Source organism: Rattus rattus, chromosome 17 (genome assembly GCF_011064425.1).
Source record: "Rattus rattus isolate New Zealand chromosome 17, Rrattus_CSIRO_v1, whole genome shotgun sequence".
Taxonomy (NCBI): Eukaryota; Metazoa; Chordata; class Mammalia; order Rodentia; family Muridae; genus Rattus; species Rattus rattus.
The window spans coordinates 39,268,913-39,284,350 of NC_046170.1; the positions used below are offsets into that span (position 1 = coordinate 39,268,913).

At 52.6% G+C, this 15,438-nt stretch overlaps 1 protein-coding gene across 3 annotated transcripts; it reads right to left on the reverse strand.

Moving 5' to 3' along the window:
• Positions 1 to 610: 610 nt before the first annotated feature.
• Positions 611 to 10,140, reverse strand: Kcng4 (potassium voltage-gated channel modifier subfamily G member 4). 3 transcript variants are annotated; one of them, XM_032888073.1, is made up of 3 exons: positions 10,014 to 10,140; positions 7,657 to 8,447; positions 611 to 1,595 (listed from the first exon to the last, which is right to left on the reverse strand). In XM_032888073.1, exons 2-3 carry the CDS (start codon positions 8,404 to 8,406, stop codon positions 825 to 827), a joined length of 1,521 nt encoding a protein of 506 aa, XP_032743964.1. In that variant the 5' UTR covers positions 8,407 to 8,447; positions 10,014 to 10,140; the 3' UTR covers positions 611 to 824. The 3 variants fall into 3 exon arrangements, with proteins under 3 accessions (XP_032743964.1, XP_032743962.1, XP_032743965.1); XM_032888071.1 differs by lacking the exon at positions 10,014 to 10,140 and adding an exon at positions 9,434 to 9,640; XM_032888074.1 differs by lacking the exon at positions 10,014 to 10,140 and adding an exon at positions 9,434 to 9,640 and having other exon boundaries at positions 7,657 to 8,451.
• Between the last annotated feature and the right edge of the window lie 5,298 nt (positions 10,141 to 15,438).

The following is a 15,438-nucleotide window of genomic DNA, read 5'->3' on the forward strand; positions in this document are numbered from 1 at the left end:
CGAGCAAGAGAGTAGCTAAAACCGGGAAGACCTAAGGCTGTCCCGCTGAGCCTTCAGCCATGTTTAGTTGACTGACTTTCCTGCTGGTGCCATTGTTCTCTGAAGGGACATTATACAGTTCTCAGAGTCCCGTTGTCAAGGCTAAGAGCTGGGTAACTAGAGTCTGTCCACCCAGAGTCCAGCTGGCCAACTGGGTACTTGCCCAGGTAGGTCCCCAGGCGTGTTGTAGGTGACAGCAGGCTTGCAGCCATGAGGACCTGACAGCATTTGCTGAAGAGGCCAGGGATGCCTTCTTGCCTAAGAGCTTCTAGAACAGTAAGTGCTTCTGTGACATTTGGAAACATGGTTGGTGGTAGCAGGCAGTAAAAGAACGTAAGATCCTGCAGGCTTCGTGAAGCTTTGAGCAGGTCTCAGTGCCCGAGCTCTCTGATTCTCAGGAGTGGTGTGGCCCAGGACAGGGGCTCTGAGGGAGAAGATGGAAATCTGTAGACTTCGTATTTGGTTATTGGTGGAGGTCAGTTCTGTGAGCATTCAGAGCCCAGGGTGAAATATCAGAGTTTGTGAGGAAGGGGAAAGAACATAGGAACACTGACTGATCCAGTGTGGAAAGATAGGCAGTGCACAGAGACTGGCAGGGAGCTGGGGAAGGCATAGGGATGGGCCCAGGATCACACCAATGATGTCATGACCTGGCACCTTTCCTGCTCTGTTGGTAAGTCAGTATTCTGAGCTCACACCCCCAGGTGGTCCACGGGAGAGATGCAGGAGCCCGTCTCAGCCATGGAATGGGTTGAAGCTATGGCACATTCCTAAGGTGGTGGCAGCTACATGTAGCGGCCTGGGGAGGTCAGGTCCTCCGGGGCCAGGTCATCTACGTCACTCAGGAGCTCCCGTTCGCTGGCCGAATTGTTGTTCTGAAGACGCCGGAGGCGGGCCTGGACCTGCTCCTGCTCCCGCTTCAGCTCCAAGTAGGAGTGAGAGAACGTGTGGAAGATGGACGTGGCTGGGAAAGCCATGATGAGGATCCCGCTAAGGATGCTGCTCAGAGCCACCATCTGTCCCGGCACGCTACGCGGGACCATGTCCCCATAGCCCACCGTGGTCATGGAGATGATGGCCCACCAATAGGACGCGGGGATGCTAGTGAACTCCAGGACCCTTCCGGACTCATTCTCAGCCACATAGACCAAAGGAGAGAAAAGGGTAACCGCCACACCCAGAAAGAGCAGCAAGAGGCCAAACTCTCGGGCGCAGCGGCGCACAGTGAGGCCCAGCGTCTGCAGCCCCAGCGAGTGGCGGGCCAGGCGCATCACATAGAGGATGCGCAGTGCCCGCAGAACGCGCAGCACCAGCCCCACTTTCTCCAGGTAGGAGCTGCCACTCGGCCTCTCGCCTGCCTCCGGGGACTCGTCAGACACCGCGAGCGACACGTAGTATGGGGAGATGGCTAGAATGTCGATGACATTCAGGGGCCCGCGGAAGAACTGACATTTGTTCGGGGCCTGGACAAAGCGCAGGCAAAACTCCAGGGAGAACCAGGCCACACAGATGGTCTCCACCACGAAGATGTAGTAGCACTTTCTAGCGCATTCTCCCTGGGGTGAGAGCCACAGGAGCAATGGGTTAGTCAGCTTTTCTCAAACCCTGGCACAAAGGCTTAGGGAGGGAGGGAGGGAGGGAAGGAAGGGAAGAAGGGAAGATTGATTTATCGGGGCTCACAGTTTAAGAAGGACAGCCAGCCATGGTGGAGAAGATACGGTGAAGTAACTCTACGGTGGCTGTGTTGGGATGCGAGGAGATGGCTTCCCTCTGAAAACCTTCCTAGGGGTACTGTGTATGTGTGTATGTGTGAAGGCTAGAAAAGAATCAGGGTTATCGTTGTTCAGGCTCCTCCACCTTGTTTTGTGGGCGTGGGATGGGGGTGGAGGGGGTGGGAGTTGGTTTTTGTTTTTCTTTTGAGGCAGGGTCTCTTACTGGCCTGGAAATTGCCAAGTGGTGAGGCTGGCTGGCCAGCAAGCCCTAAGGATCTTCCTGTGTCTGCCTCCTCAGTTGAAGGATTACAGGCGCATGCAGAACACACGGCCTCTTAAGGTGGATTCCAGTATTCTGACTAAAATCGTTGTGTTCGCAAATACCTAACCAGCTGAGCCATCTTCCCAGGCCCTAGAGTGGTTCTCGACCTTCCTAAAGCTGCGACCTTTCAGTACAACCATAGATTTTTCCACTGCTATTTCATAACTGTAGTTTTGCTACTTTTATGAATCATAATGTAGGTAGATAAATATCCTGATTTGCAGGATATCTGATACGTAGCCCCACCGTGAAAGGGTCTTCAACCTCACCAAAGGGGTCTCAGCCTACAGGTTGAGAACCACTCACTGCCCTAGAGGCACACTTTGGTCTTGCCATGTGCTGTGGGCTAGACTGTCCATCCTGTGGTCATGAGCTTGTAGCTAGGCAGGTTGATCTAGTAGAAACTGGGATTTCCTGCTTCTGTTGCAGCTAGATATGGTCAAATGCTTGTCGCCTATGGAAGGTGCTTTGCTGAGGCAAGGACATCAGATAGGACTTCAAGCTCTTTATGCTGACCCTGTTCTGCCACTAGGACCGTAGACAACAGAGGACTGACACCCCAGTGGGATACAGAAACACTCAAGCGGAGAAGGCCTGGGTTCAGAGTAGGAGCGGCCACTAATTTCGTCCCCTCAGTCAGAGACTGGTATACAATAGAGAAAACAACTTGCGTTTTGTTTAAAGCTTCCTGTCGTGGACTCCCTGTTACAGCAGTCAAGCGTCACTTTCACCGATGTCAGCATTGCTAAGGCAAGCATACAGCTCTGCTGTTGTCCCTTGAGCCACATAGCCACATCCTGGGCAAAGGGTGTGGCCCCACGTTACACTCCAGGAAATAGGTCACATCCAGATGGTCCTGTCCCATCCCACTCCAGGTCTCCTGGTCTCTATTGCCTTTCCACGTCTTTATCCACAGCCACAAAACACTGAGACCCACTTTTCCTAGCCATGGAGGCAGGAAGCTGCTGGACAGAGGATCCTGAGGCTGCAGTCCAGCCTTTAAGAGGTGTGATCACAGCCCTTTGCTCGGCCACTGTCTCCTAGCCACAAGGGTCACCGATGTGTCACCCACTCCTGGCCCCTGCCTCCCAACAGCATCTCGGCTTCTCCCTGCCCCTCAGTGAGGTCCTTAACCAAAACCATCCACCTCTCCTGAGCCTGGAGAAATGGAGCCTTGCCCCTCCCCCACTGCCACCAGATGCACAATCTGAATTTAAACAAGATCCTGCTGGATGAACTTCCACAGCCTTAGCCTGCTGACCATCAGACCACCTGGGCAGCCGCAGACCTCGTGCACAGGACTGCCCCTACAGAGTTTACTTAGTTGCCATAGTGGTACCTCGAGTAGTAGTAGAATTTTCCAGAAGCCCCATAGATGAGCCTAATGTTGAGAACTCAGCTTTAGATAGTTTACATATGTGTGTGTGTACACACACACATGCACCCACCCCGGTGCACACACACATACATGTACGCATCTGAACTCTCGCATGCACATACACATATACACACACTCTCCCCTGCACACGCATGCACACACATGAACTCACACATGCACATACTCATATATACACACTCTCCCCTCCTGCACAGGCATACACATGTCACTCATGAACTTGCACGTGCACACTCTCCCCTGAACACGCATGCACACACATGAACTCACACATGCACACACACATTCTCTCTCTCACATACATACATGCACACAGGATATGAACAAGAATATGACTGAGCTATTTGCTTACGGGCAGAGGAAAATGTAGACAACTATGGGGGTTTGGGATTCAAATGCTCTGAAATGGAAAAATAAATTGTTTCCCATGCCCAAGCGCAGAGGAATCTTAAATTGAAATGTTTTTATGTCTGTTCATCAGAAAAAAGGAAAATGGCCAGACCAGCACAAGCTCCGTTGGCCTGCCCGGGACCGAGAAGCTTTCTCTCTGGCTTCTGTCTGGTCCTTTCCAGGGTTGGCACAGATGAAGCCCTGAGGGTGCGGCTCAGGGTCACATCTCAGTCAACAGTCTCAGCTCAGGAACTTCCTGGTCCTCCCTGGACTTCCAGCCATCGTCACCCTAAGGGCTGCCGTGTGGATGGAATCGTGTACACAACAGCTCCGAGGATACTGAGTACAGCAGATACGCATGTGAGTGACATGCTGACACAGATGCTGGCCCACTTGGTCAGCAGGAGGCTACCATTCTACGCACTTCCAACCCACTGAGAGGACGTCCTCGGAGGTTTGCCATCAGAATCCTGGATGGCATCAGACCTTTGGGCCTGCGTTCTCCAGGCTTTCTATAAACTTGCTGTGCAATCTAGAAGTGGCCCCTGGCTGTCTCTGGGCTACACTGTTTGATGAAGCGGGTGGAGCACAACCAGAATCCCCCAGGGTGCTAGCTACAAAGATAGAGTCTTGGGTCCATCAAGAACCCAAAGCCTTGGAGACAAGCTCAGACCTGAGAACTTGGGGGTCTCTCCCTGTGACTTTAGAGCCCTCAGACGTCCTAGAGTCTGGGATGCCTTTGTTTCCTTGCTGATATCTGGGAGAATATCACCCAATGATCAGCAGCTCGGGAAGGTGACTCTGGAGGGCCCAGCAGGCCATGCTTCTGCTTCTGGTGCTGCTGCTTGGCTATTCAAACCATGTACACCCCGTCCTCCCTCCCCTGGTCTGGGCTGCTGGCCTCCCTGCACTGCAGCAGGCTGGCTCTGCATAGTCACTCTATCTGCATCCTGCTCTGCCCTGCATCCTAACCAGCCTGGTGCCTACCTTCAAAACCTGGCATCTCTGCAGCCATTCAGGGACACACGGGACAGCGAGATTGAGGGCTCTAATAGAAGACATGGGGTCCAATCCGTCCTCACTTGGAGGAAAGGGATTGGGGGAGGGAGGTGAAAACAAAAGAGCGCGCCGAAGCACTTCTTTCTATCTAAGGAAGTCTCTGGTGATAGGGTCTGGGGAGGTTAGGTCCACGATGTTCTCATCATTCTGGATTTGGGCACGGGAAAATCTGGTTTTAGGCTCTCCCAAACCCTGCTGAAGTGGGGAGTTAGCCATTGTGCTGTGTGCCTTGTCCCTGGCAGTGGTGAGAAAGCACTGCCTCTTCCTGCAATCAAGGTGAGCTAGCTCCGAGGAGACTGCGGTAGAAAGGGAAGACCAGACAGATGTGTGGGCCTAGCAGGCTGGAGGCCACAGACAGGCGACACTGGGAAGTAAGCAAGGGTCACCTCCAGGACTCCCACCATCAAAACAGCTGCTCAGGCCGCCCTGGGTTGACTGGGAAAGGCTCCAAAGGAACTTTTGGGGTAAGAGAAATAGTCTAGATTGATAGGGGTGGGGCTGTATGTGTGCCTTTTTTTAAAAAAGAAGTTTCTATGTGTATACCTGAAAACTGTATAATTGAATGAAGAAGGAGGGTTGGTGACATGACTCAGTGGGTTAAAGCTCTTGTCACCAAGCCAGGCTTGACAACCTGCTGGGACCCACACAGTAGAAGGGGAAAACCTGCTCCTGAAAGCTGTCCACACACACACACACACACACACACACACACACACACACACACACCCCTGCTGGGCTAGGTTGCAGGGAACTTGAACTTAGGGGAGCAGCTCCACTAACGGTTAAACTGGCACTCAAGATTCAGCAAGGTCACACTTAAGTACATACCCAGGAGCAGTGAAAACACCCAGCAAAACACAGCCCATTCAGGACTGGACACAGCCCCCAGACAAAAAGTGGAAAAGCCACAAAGGTCACCAGCCAACTCACAAATGGATAAGCCAACACGAAACTGCCAGAGGTGAGTCTGGATTTCCATGGGTCACACCCCCAGGGTCCCTCTGGATGTCATTAAATTACCATGTCCCATGGCTCTCCTCAGGACAGCTGGCTGGCTAAATAGAGCCTGGCTGCTGTCCCCTGAGGACAAAGGAGAATTACAAAGCATGGACTAGAAAGATCACCAGCTTTTTATATAAACGTCAGCAGCACCGTCTTGAAAGAACTAGGATCCTAAGGTTGCCTGCCTTAGCCTCCCTAGCTCTCTGAATTTCATTCCCAGCAGGAGCATAGACCCTGGAGGCTGTGGACTCTTGGGATGGGGCAGCAGGTACAAACGTGGCTCTGGAGGGACATTGTGACTGTCTCTGGACAGGAATCCTCTTACCCCTTGGGACACGGCTGTCACTTTCTCAGGGATAGCTTTGGACTGTCCACACCTGCAAACTGGTGACCTGCCTCTAACTTGATTTTCCCAGTGCCGTTAAGGCCAGCCTGGGTCTGCCATCTTTGTAATGACCCCTCTGCACAGGAAACCTCCTGCCTCTCCTACACTCTCTTCTCTCCCTGAAGAAGAAAAGCACCTGGTGGAGACCAGGTTTGATTCTTCAGCAACGGGGATCTTGAGTGGGGTAAGGACACTGCTTGTTCTGCCCTAATCCTTAGAAGCAAAAACAAACAAACAAACAAACACAAAGACAAAAAAAACCCCACATGTAAGTATTCCCCATGGGCAAGCAGGCTTTCCCACTACATGTCTTGTGCTAAAGACTAAGGGGGTGCAGGTAGGGGTTCCTGATTGCAACTATAGTCGGGGGCAGGGGTAGCTGTTTGAAAGACTAAGGAATGAGTGCTATACATCTTTTTTCTTTCAGAGAAAACTTGGTCCGTCAAATGAAACCTATTTTGTTCAGCAACTATTCATGAAGAACTTAATGTGTTTGAGGCACATGCTGGCTCTCTAACTGGAATGTTCTCTGGTCCTACGAACTTCGTGGGGCAAATCTGTAGGGAGGCAGCAATATCCGTGTGTGTGTGTGTGTGTGTGTGTGTGTGTGTGTGTGTGTGTGTGTTAAATCTGCCTTTTTTATTATATAGGGAGCTGTGGAGGAGTGCAGAGTTGGAGAGAAGTTCTACCTTAGGCAACCGTCTAGTTCTAGTGTCAAGCTCTTTAGCCACCGTCCTTACAAATGGCTCCTGTTTCGTTTTTCTTAAGACTCTTCTAGTTACCTTCAGCTGTCAACTTGACAAAGCCCAGAGACTCGGAAAGTCCTCTCAACAGAGGAGTTGCCTTGATCAGATTGGCCACTTTATATGACTCTGAGGGGTTTTCTTGATTGCTAATTTATGTAGGAAGGCCCAGCCCACTGCGGGCGGCACCATCCCTAGACAAGGATAGCCACACACCCCACCACTGTGTGAGAGAGGGAGCTTAGCAGTAGCCAGCCAGTAAGGAGCTTCCCCTTCTCTGTGGTTTCCGGTTCCAGTTCCTGCTTGAAGTCCTCACCTCCAGTTCCTGGGGGTCTGTGGGGTCTCCCAGCTCTTTGCAAAGAGTAGGAGTGATCAAGCAGAATGTTTTCTCTGGGGCAGGGTCACTTTAGGGCTGCCAGGGTCCAGGCAGTCAACGAACCCAGCAAGAAGAACTAGGGAAAGAAAAGGTTTAAAAGCCTGATGCCAGCCCCAGGAGGAGCTTGTCTCCTGGGGCAAGATTTCACATGCCAACCTCTTTAGCCTTCAGACCATGGTTTCCCAAAAGTGTATCTGGGCTGCCTCTTGGTCCCTGATTGGCACCCACTCACCTTGTCCTCCTCAGCCCTGAAGTCGGGCATGGTGCTCACACACAGGCTGACAGCCGTGGTTGCCACGAAGAGAACGGAGAGGCAAGCGAAGACCTTCCCGGGCAGCCCTGACTGTGGGTCCTCCACCATCTCCCGCAGCTGGTTCATGCTGCGGGCCCATCGCGAAGCGTGCACTTCGGAGTGGCAGGCCTGGCGCTGCTGCTGGCGCTGGGCAGCCTCCTCCCGGCGCAGCTCGGCAGCCTCCTCCAGCTTCTTCAACAGTTTGCGTAGACAGCAGCGCTCCAGGTTGGCTTCCTCGATGCCCCAGTAGCTCAGCTCCTCCCGGAAGGACAGGGCGCACATCTCTCGCAGAAGCACCAGCTTTCCCGCGGCCAGGAAGCTCACGATCACCCCAAAGGCGCTGGGGTTCCTGTCAAAGAAGAACTCCTGGCTGTTCTCATCGTAGTCATCACAGAGCTGTGTGATCTCCTCATAGCTGCGGCACAACCGGAGCTGGCTCAGGCGGCTCAGCGGGAAGGCATCCAGGGTGCTCCAGGGCAGCAGGTACCGCTGGCCACCCACGTTCACCAGGATCTCCTTCAGGTTGGCCTCTGGAGAGGCATCCAAGGTGCTCACCTTCCGGGCCCTGCGGTAGTAGAGGCCTTTGACTGACTGAGACTCCGGGCCAGGCCAGAACTGGGTCAAGGGGCTGCAGGGGCCAAAGTGATGATGTCCAGGATGCAGGTCCCTGCCTCGGGAAGACATGGGCATCGTCTCAGACTGTCAGGCCAGGGAGCAGTGGGCTCAGCAGTCTGCCTCCAGAGGAAGAAGAACCAGAGAAGGGAGGGAGGATGACTCTCAGCAGATCTGGCAGTATAAACACCGTCCCACAGTAGCTGCAGTTGCTCCAGCCATCTCTAAACCTTCCACTTACTTCTTGTTTACTGGGCAGCTACTCTATGCTTGGGCTATGTGGCTGGATACATCCCTACACATCTATGGTACAGATGTGCTGTCCACCACACTAAGGAGGTTCTGCGCGTCTATCTCCATCCCTCACATGGACCCTTTGTGGATGGAGATGTGGGTAACGGACTCTGTGCTGCGCTAACACTGTGTAGTCTTGGGCACCAGGCTTCCCCTCTCTCTTCTCAAGGGACAAGGTTTGAATCAACCCTGCAGGGTGCCCTATGTGGCTGTGTTCTTTGCAGAGAAGCACAAGGGGGAGGGACTCAGTCTCTCTGGACCCTCTGCTTGGGGTGTGTGAGTAGGGAAGTTTAGGCTCCCGAACTACTGAACCCAGGATGGGTCGGGGAACAACACCATAACGGTCACTTCTAGAAGCTCTAAGGCACCCAGTTCCTTTAAGGGACCCAAGCCAACCATCCCATGAGGTAGCCAGGCACAGTTCACCTTTGCAGAGGAAGGAACTCACACCTAGCGTCCCCTACATGACAACTTTGCAAAGTCACCCGACTCTCAGGAGCTCCCCAAAAAGCCTTCACCCTGGTCCTCTGTCACCCTTGCTATGTGACCTTGAAGTGGTCACTCCCCTCCCGGAGCTGCACACTCTTTTATTTGCAACGCAAAGAGGTTTCTAATGTGCTCTGTACTGCAGAACTATTTAGGGGCTTTGACTAGGACAAGCAGTTTTTTGTTTTTTGTTTTTGTTTTTTTAGCTTGCTCACGTAATTTTAAAAAATATTTTTATGAAATGTCTCATCATCCGTACTGTGTGACCATTTCTGATGCTACCCACTCCGGCCAGCGCTGTGTCCGCAGGCACCTGTACCCTTACATTGAGGGAGGCACTCCAGCCAGGAGCCGATGGAGATAAAAGCGCCCTTCCATTCCAGAGCCAGCCGGAGTCTGGTGGACTGCGAGGAGGAGTGAGTGGGGGCCTCCTTGCGTTTCACACTCGCCCTCCCGTTTCACATTCTGCATGCACGCGGCTATTCTGCATGCGTTACTTGGTTCACAGCACACAGCCAGCAGCGAGCGGGAGGAGTGCAGCCTGCAGAGACAGGAGATCCGGGGAGATCTTTCTAAGCTTTTTCAATTTCCAGTGCAAAAACAACCGAGACCCAGGGTGCTGAAGGGACTCATCCAAGGTCACTCAGCAAATCCAAACTCAACCCAGGACACAGCTTCCTGGCTAGGGGTTCTCTCCAGAGCCCGAATCTTGCCCCTTCTCCTTCCGCTGAACAGATCTGATTTTTACAGTCTCTGTTCCCCCCTACCAGCTGGCCAGCAAAACCCCTCTAGAGCTCAGGGAAGTAATTCACTCCAAATATCCCTTCTGCCAAGCCGTTCCACTCAGTCACTGCTCTGGAACATCCCACCCCGAAACGAACAACTTCCTCCCAAGTTCAACTCACCGCTTGTTTAAGGAAGTATGTTCCCGGCCGATTCTCTGCCGGGCATGGGGAGCCCATGTCTCAGTGACCGGGAAAGAGACAGGTTTGTGACAGAGAGGTGGTGGGGGGGGATGAAAAGAAAACCAAAACCGAACCAAGTCCCAAATCAAACCAACAAAAAACCAACAACACAGCAGCCCTGGCAGAGGGTCAGCAGCGTTCAGTCCTTCTTTGGCCTCCTCTATTGAACAGAAGTTTTTTAAGTCTGAAACTGCAGAAGAGCAGAGGCGCAAGGTGGCTCTCTAGAAGGGCTCTGGAGTCCTCCCTCCTCCTGGAAGCCGAAGGTCCGGATGCTGCAGGAGCTGGGCCAACTGTCCTACCTCAGCATTGGACTTGGTGCTCCAAGTCCCACGGGGACAGCCAACATGGTCCTGCCTGAGATGAGGGGGTGGGGGTGCTGCCGGGAAGGGCTTAGGATTAATCTCTCCATCAGCCAGGCAGCAGGCAGGGAGCAGTGGCTCTGCCAACCCCCAGGAAGGCAAGGAGAGTGTCTGTCCTCTCTGCTCTCTGAGGAGGAGCTGAGCTCAGGAGGAGCTGGGGCAGCTGGGGACCTGGGGACCAAGCAACCTTATGGTACAATAAGGCAGAGAGCCTCAGTAAGGACTGCAGGGAAGTTTGCAGAGTGGGACAGACTGACCCAGCCTCAGAGCCTAGGGAAGGTACTGAGAGATGGCGTAAGGGGTTGAGGACAGAGAGGCTTGGGGTCAGATCCCAGCCTCCAAGTGAATGCCCTTAGGCCGGTGGCTTTGTGCCTTCGTACTCGGTTTCCTTATCTGTAAACTGGATATGAGTGGCAGCCTGCTTTCAGGATATGAAATCCAAGCTGTGAGCTTCTCCTGGGAGCTTGGCCCTGGGTGTAGGGAGGGAGGGGAAGATGCCGCAAGCCAGCTTTTTTTTTTTTTTTTTTTTTTTTTTTTTTTTGCTGTGTGTGCTTGGTGAGTCACTTCACCTCTCTGGGCCTCAGTTTTCTCACCGGTCAAATGAGGACAGTGGGACCCATAAAGGCTGAGATTGCAAAAGCATGTTAATGTGGGGCTGGCTGTCCCTGGGTCCTTCATTTCCTTAAAAGGTTTTGCAGCCAAGTGACCTTCACAACTCCATTCTGTCTCTGAGATCCCCGGAGGCTTGTTCAAGGTCATTGTCCTAATTGGCAGCCCAGCTAGATTAGGAATGCAGACAGGACCGTATGTGGGGGTCCGGGAGCAAGGGGGATCAGAGCCTGCCTATCCTCAGCTCTCTGAAAGGAGTAACAGAGAGTACCTGTGGCCTCGCAGAGGAGTAAGGGAGTGCAGGCAAGATCAAGAAGCTGGCAGGAGACAGGGGTTCTCAAAGGGTACTATGGGAACCCCAGGCTTCCACAGGAATGCCAAGGGACCTGGCCAGTGCTGGGGCAAACACTGGAGACACAGCCTGTTTTCTCTGCCTCCCTACAGCCCCTCCCAGCTGTCTGTGCCTCAGTCAGTGTTGCTGAGGCCCAAGGCAGAGAGAGGCCTGGCATCTTCGTGAGGGGTGCCCAGGCTCTGTCCCTTCTCTGACTCCCCTGTTCTCTTAGCTCCTACAAGCCAGACTCCAGAATTCTCTCCCTCCGGAGGGGGCTCTCTGTCCTCCACCTGATTTAGTTCAGTCTCAGCCAGGGTTTCTATTGCTGTGATGAAACGCCATGACCCAAAGCAACTTGGGAAGGAAAGGGTTTATTTAGCTTGTGTATCCGAGTCACAGTAAGTCGAGGTAGGAACCTGGAGGCAGGGACTCCTGGAGGCAGGAACCTGGAGGCAGGGACTGACGCAGAGGCCATGGAGGAGTGCTGATAACTGGTTTGTTCCTCATGACTTGCTCAGCCTGCTTTCCTGTAGAACTGGGGATTGCCAGTCGGGGGGAGGGGATGTATCTCTGTCCACGGTGGGCTGGGCCCCACCTCCATCAATGGCTGACTAAGAAAATTCCCTACAGGGTTGCCTATGGCTTAACCTTACGGAGTCCATTTTCTCAGGTGAAGTTCCCTCCTCTCAGATGACTCTAGCTTGCATCAAGTCGACGTAAAACTAGCCAGCATGAGTCTCTTAGGTTAACCACCCTCCCCAGAGTCTGTCTACCTCTCTAAGTACATACAAGGTCCCAATGGCGGTCTAGAAACTCCATCAGAGCTCAGTCGGTGAATCCCTTGTTGCAGGGGCATGCCCATCTAAATTTGAGCCCCTTAAAACCCATGTAAGCCTGGTGAAGCATGCCCGTTATCCTGTGTTATTGAGGCAAGAGGATTCCTGAGTCTTGCTGGCCAGCCAGCCTGACTTACTGAGGGAGTTCCAGGCCAGTGAGAGGCCTTTGATGGTGCATCTCCTTCAGGGTTAGGATTAGATTCAGGCCTGCTATACCATGGCTGTGTGACCCCAGGCAGGTTTTCTTTTCTCTCTGTGCATCAGGGCAGCTGGGTGAGTCTGCTTTTGGGCTCCCTGGTCTTTTCGAGGAGCAAGGGAAATATTAAGGTCAAAAGGTCACGCCCGGCATCCTACCACACGGGTGCAGGAGCTTTAAGCCATCTTCTCTCTCAGCATTGTCTGTCCCTTCTCATAGTAAGAATCTCTAAGGGAGCATTGAGCATACAGGGATACCCAGGCTGAGGCTGCTGTTGGTCGGTGACGGTGAGTGGTACATGGAAAATGACTGGCTTTGGGGGAGAAATCCCCCTCGGATGTGGTGTTTGCCAGTTACTGTAGTGTGAATACTCTGGCCAGTATCAGGTGAACCGCATCGGTCTGTGGAGGGGAGGAACTGATCAGGGCCAGTGCCCTGTGGGGTTTCCCTGGGACTCTGCTATGGTCCAGAAAAGGCAGAAGCCTGAGGGCAGGAGTCAGAGAAGCGTTGGCGTTGGCGGTCTTTAGCCACGCCTTAGGCTTCTACGCAGGTTCCCTCCTTACACCTCCCCTTTCCCCTAGGACCCACTGATACTCCCAAGGTCCTCAGCGGCTGCAGGCCTGATAGCCTACCGGTCCACACAGAGCGCATTCTGCCTGGTTTGGGGTGGGCACAGCCAGGCAGGCTCGCTTCCAGAAATGGCTGCCCACACCAGCAGCTTCTGTACAAAGTGCTTCTCCCAGGCCACAGCCAGCAGGCGCACTGAGGACTCCAGAGCAGTCCAGCTGGGATCAGTCAGGCAGCGTCACCGGAGTGGCTCTGGGCTTCAGCAGGTTGTGGAACCCAGACCACCAGGTAGCACCTGGCCTCATCAGGGGATGAATTAGAGTTTCATGGGGGTGCCCAGAACACGTGGCAGGAAATTTTGGCCCAGGGTCAATCTCCAGGAAAGGAGTCTGCTTGTGGTAGGAGGTGATGGTAGTGGTAGTGTGGGGGTGGGGTGGGGGTGCCACATGGCCAGGAGTGAGAACTGTCAGACCGGGAAGCCAGTGTCGTGGGCAGCAAGGAGCCATTTCCCAGGATGCACAGGGACAAGAGACTCAAGATTCGTATGAGGTTTGGTTCTGGCATTTCTCGAACCCTGTTCAAGTTTTCCTATACCCCATAACAGCACATTAAGTTTTTTGCTTTGTAAAGCTGTGGGGACATATTTATCATCTTGCCTTGGGAATCTTGGCTGAGAGGTGTTCATTTAATCTGCAGTTGGCACCAACGCTGGAGCAGACACAGTACCTGCCCTGCCCTGGAGAGGCAGCTACAGTGTTTCAAAACACAGACATCTTGTTTGCAGAGTAGTCAATTATCTCCGCTGAGAACTTGGCCCGGGAGGAAATGACTATGCTAAACACCTGTCTAAAGGAATTACATTGATTTTTTTTTTCTCCCTCATTACTTGAGAAGCTTTGGGGGTTTATAGAATTGTCTATCTTGTTTTTTGTTTTTGTTTGTCTTTTGAAGGTTTACTTATTTATACATATGAATTCTCTATTGCATGACAGAAAGAGGGCATCAGATCCCATTGCAGATGGCTGTGAGCCACCATGTGGTTGCTGGGAATTGAACTCAGGACCTCTGGAGGAGCAGTCAGTGCTCTTAACCGCTGAGCCATCTCTCCGGCAACCTTATTAATACAACTCTTAAAGGAGAATTAAAGGAGAAAAATGCATGTTAGGTGTTCCTGCTGCTTGACTACAGCACCGTGTTTGTGTGTGTGTGTGTGTGTGTGTGTGTGTGTGTGTGTGTGTGTGTGTGTGTGAGAGAGAGAGAGAGAGAGAGAGAGAGAGCACGCCCGCGTGTATGTGTGCATATGTATCATATATATTTGCCTCCTCAAGAGCAAAAATCCCATTTTCTTGCTGGAAAAACCTCCCGACTTGCTTTCACAATTTTTTTTTTTTTTTGAGAGCCGTTTGCTCCAGACACATTCTGCCTTCGTGAAGGTTTAAAATCTAGGACAGAGCTTTTCCTCGGAGGGAGGGGGAAGGTCACAGAGAACATCTGCTGTCCTTGTCCTCAGTGTTCTAGATCGAGGACTTACTCGGACAAGTCGGAGACACCAGAGCAACAAAATAATTGACCTGATTCTCTTTTTAATGCGGACGCTGCTGAGACGCAGAACACTTTATTGTAAGAGGCGATGCTTGCCCCGCTTGTGTTGCAGGCAATAAAAATGCTGGCTTTTGTGCCCAGTGTCCCTCCTGGTGAAATAAATTGGGAGAGCACACAGAGACAATCTGCTGTAGACTTGAAGAAGGTCTAGATGAGGATGGGGTGGAGGAAGTGGTCACAGCAGGACTAGCAGGCTGAGACTCCCTAGCATGGGTGTGCTCTGGGGGCAAGGTTGACCTGGGTCTGACCGAGCTCCACTGCAGCAGGTAGGTTCGAACCAGAGCCAGAATCCTGCTTTTATGCACTTAGCACGAGAGCTGTTGTTGACATTGATAGAGGGGGAGGGGGAGGGGGGAGGATGGATGAAGGGATGGAAGAGGTAGATGGAAAGAGTGGATAGATACCCTCATAGCTAGCCTTTCATCTGATGTCCCCAGGCGCCTGAGGTCTTGGGTTTTGAGGGTCTCGAGCTACTAATTTGCTGCTCTGTGCTTGTACAAATTGGCCGAGAGACGCTTTGAGTCAAGGTCAAGGTCACTTGAATATGGTCTTGATATCAGGCAACTCTCGAAGGGGCGAAAGGTGGGACTCGCTGGATCAAAATACAGCGAGTGTCTGTTGGATTTCTACAACAGAATCCTGTTTGGCTTCGAAAGATACGTCGATGCACAAAATGCTACTTTCAAAAATATAGTCTGGGGGGGGGCTGGAGAGATGGCTCAGTGGTTAAGAGCACTGACTGCTCCTCCAGAGGTCCTGAGTTCAATTCCCAGCACCTACATGGTGGCTCACCACCAACTGTAATGGGATCCAACGCCCTCTTCTGGTGTGTCTGAAGACAGCTACAGTGTACTCACATACATAA

Excerpts from the sequence above, each read along its gene's own strand:
- Kcng4 (XM_032888073.1), bottom strand. The coding sequence starts at position 8,406 with ATGCCCATGTCTTCCCGAGGCAGGGACCTGCATCCTGGACATCATCAC. Across the intron at positions 1,596-7,656 it reads TCAGGGCTGAGGAGGACAAG|GGAGAATGCGCTAGAAAGTG; the intron begins GTGAGTGGGTGC and ends CTCTCACCCCAG.